The 1,752-nt window shown below is 32.8% G+C and overlaps 1 protein-coding gene across 2 annotated transcripts; it reads right to left on the minus strand.

Moving 5' to 3' along the window:
• Positions 1-208: 208 nt before the first annotated feature.
• LOC105558745 lies at positions 209-1,490 on the minus strand. Of its 2 annotated transcripts, XM_012006628.1 has the most exons (4): positions 1,406-1,490; positions 1,084-1,334; positions 696-991; positions 209-596 (listed from the first exon to the last, which is right to left on the minus strand). In XM_012006628.1, the coding sequence occupies exons 1-4, from the start codon at positions 1,414-1,416 to the stop codon at positions 570-572; spliced, it is 585 nt and encodes a 194-aa protein (XP_011862018.1). In that variant the 5' UTR covers positions 1,417-1,490; the 3' UTR covers positions 209-569. The 2 variants fall into 2 exon arrangements, with proteins under 2 accessions (XP_011862018.1, XP_011862010.1); XM_012006620.1 differs by having other exon boundaries at positions 209-991.
• Positions 1,491-1,752: the final 262 nt, after the last annotated feature.

Below are 1,752 nucleotides of genomic sequence, written 5' to 3' on the forward strand. Positions count from 1 at the left end.
CAATTAAGCACACCATGTAATCCTTACACTATGGTCGCGGAGGAGGAGGTGACAAATCTCTCACCCCTCACTCGTCTCACCATCAATTAAAGTCACTGGATAGATAAAGTACCGCAATGGTCCGCCATTTTTATTCCAACCACACGCGGTTCTTTCAAAACGTCTATATGTATATGAATACATTGTGTAAATAAGGAAAAACAATAAATGTTTGTTACTTTTTTTATTAGTATAACACCTAACATTTGTTACAGATAATTTCATGGCAACGCTACGACTATTGTTGGCATTTGCCTCGTTAAGATGGTTTTTTTTTAAAGAAAAGTGAATTCGTGCTGTAACAAAAGTTTTAATCAATTTAGTCATTATATTATGGCACGACGGAATCGATAATGTTGGATTATTGCTTAAAAATGCATCAACAAATTCGGTAACTGGTAATAAATTTGACAGTATTTTTGTCTCGTTTTTTCGAAATGATAACTCGCACTTATACATAATATTAAATACATCAGTGGTTGGAAAAAGTAAAACGTTATTCTTATACTGTCGTAATGTTGTGTAATAGCTTAGGTTATTATTAGCATCGTGACAATCTGCAAGAAGAACGTTGAAACATTTATCGCAATGTTTGAAATTTTTTTTATTTTACATAATAAGGCACCTATTAAGTGGTATAGAGAGTTTTGCGTTACATCATTAAGGCTATCTTCGTTTCCAATTAATGGCGAATATAATGGTTCATCCCATAATTCCTCATCAATATTATCGTCATTGAAGATCTTTTTTAACCTCGCATCTTTTTCTCGCAATTTTCTTTTCATAATTTTGTTTCGCTGCACCATCTTCTTCAACGTTTTCCTCAACTTAGTAACATATTTTTCATCATATGTTTTACAGTTTGATGCAGTGATTCTTGCCGTGTTTGTGCAATGCTGTGATTCTTTCACATTGCTTGCTGTGGTATATGCCGTTATCTCCACATCTTTATCTATAAATATTCGTTTAAATAAAAGTAAATCACATTATAGTATATATGTACGATCATTTACATATGGATATTATTGTATTGTGTAAACTTACAAGATTCTATATTTTCCACTTCATTCGAATGTATTGTAGCTTCTGGTAGATCGAGCTGCTCGGCATTTTCTGGTTTTGTAGCTTCTGGTAAATCTAGCTGCTCGGCATTTTCTGGTTTTGTAGCTTCTGGTAAATCTAGCTGCTCGGCATTCTCTAGTGTGTTTTTCCAAAAGGTTTGGTTTTGCATTTTGGCGAAGCAATTTCCTTCCATCTGTTCGTTGGCTTTCGAACTGTTCGCTATCAAAATGCACCTGTAACATTTATGTAATATTTATAAATACAAGATATTGTTTTCCACGCAATTATAATTTATTAATCATACCTCACAAACATAAGCCTTTTTAGGCAATGTGTCTCGTCCAATTAGTCGTATCCATTCGTCACGTCGTGCTTTATTTCTTTCGCCTGTTGGTGTACAAAATACTCTAAAGCCTTTTTCAGTACGATTATTGCATCCGTTGACGCAGCAACCTGTCATTTTTCTCACGATGTGCTCTTTTTCAATGCACGCTGCACCTGCCCAATCAACAAAATGATGTTTAAAAAATATTTTTTTAAATGTTTGAAAAACATTTTTTGAAACATTAAAAAAAACATTTAAATAATGGGATAAGTCCCCTTTTTCTCATGTAAAAAATATTTATTTTACATTTAAAAAAATATTTTTTT

The sequence above is a fragment of the Vollenhovia emeryi genome, unplaced genomic scaffold, assembly GCF_000949405.1.
Source record: "Vollenhovia emeryi isolate VEMERY1.0 unplaced genomic scaffold, V.emery_V1.0 DF947085.1, whole genome shotgun sequence".
In the NCBI taxonomy this organism is placed as follows: domain Eukaryota; kingdom Metazoa; phylum Arthropoda; class Insecta; order Hymenoptera; family Formicidae; genus Vollenhovia; species Vollenhovia emeryi.

Coding starts and splice junctions, on each gene's coding strand:
- LOC105558745 (XM_012006620.1), bottom strand. Junction 992..1,083: donor AGTGGAAAATATAGAATCTT/GTAAGTTTACAC, acceptor GAATATTTATAG/ATAAAGATGTGGAGATAACG.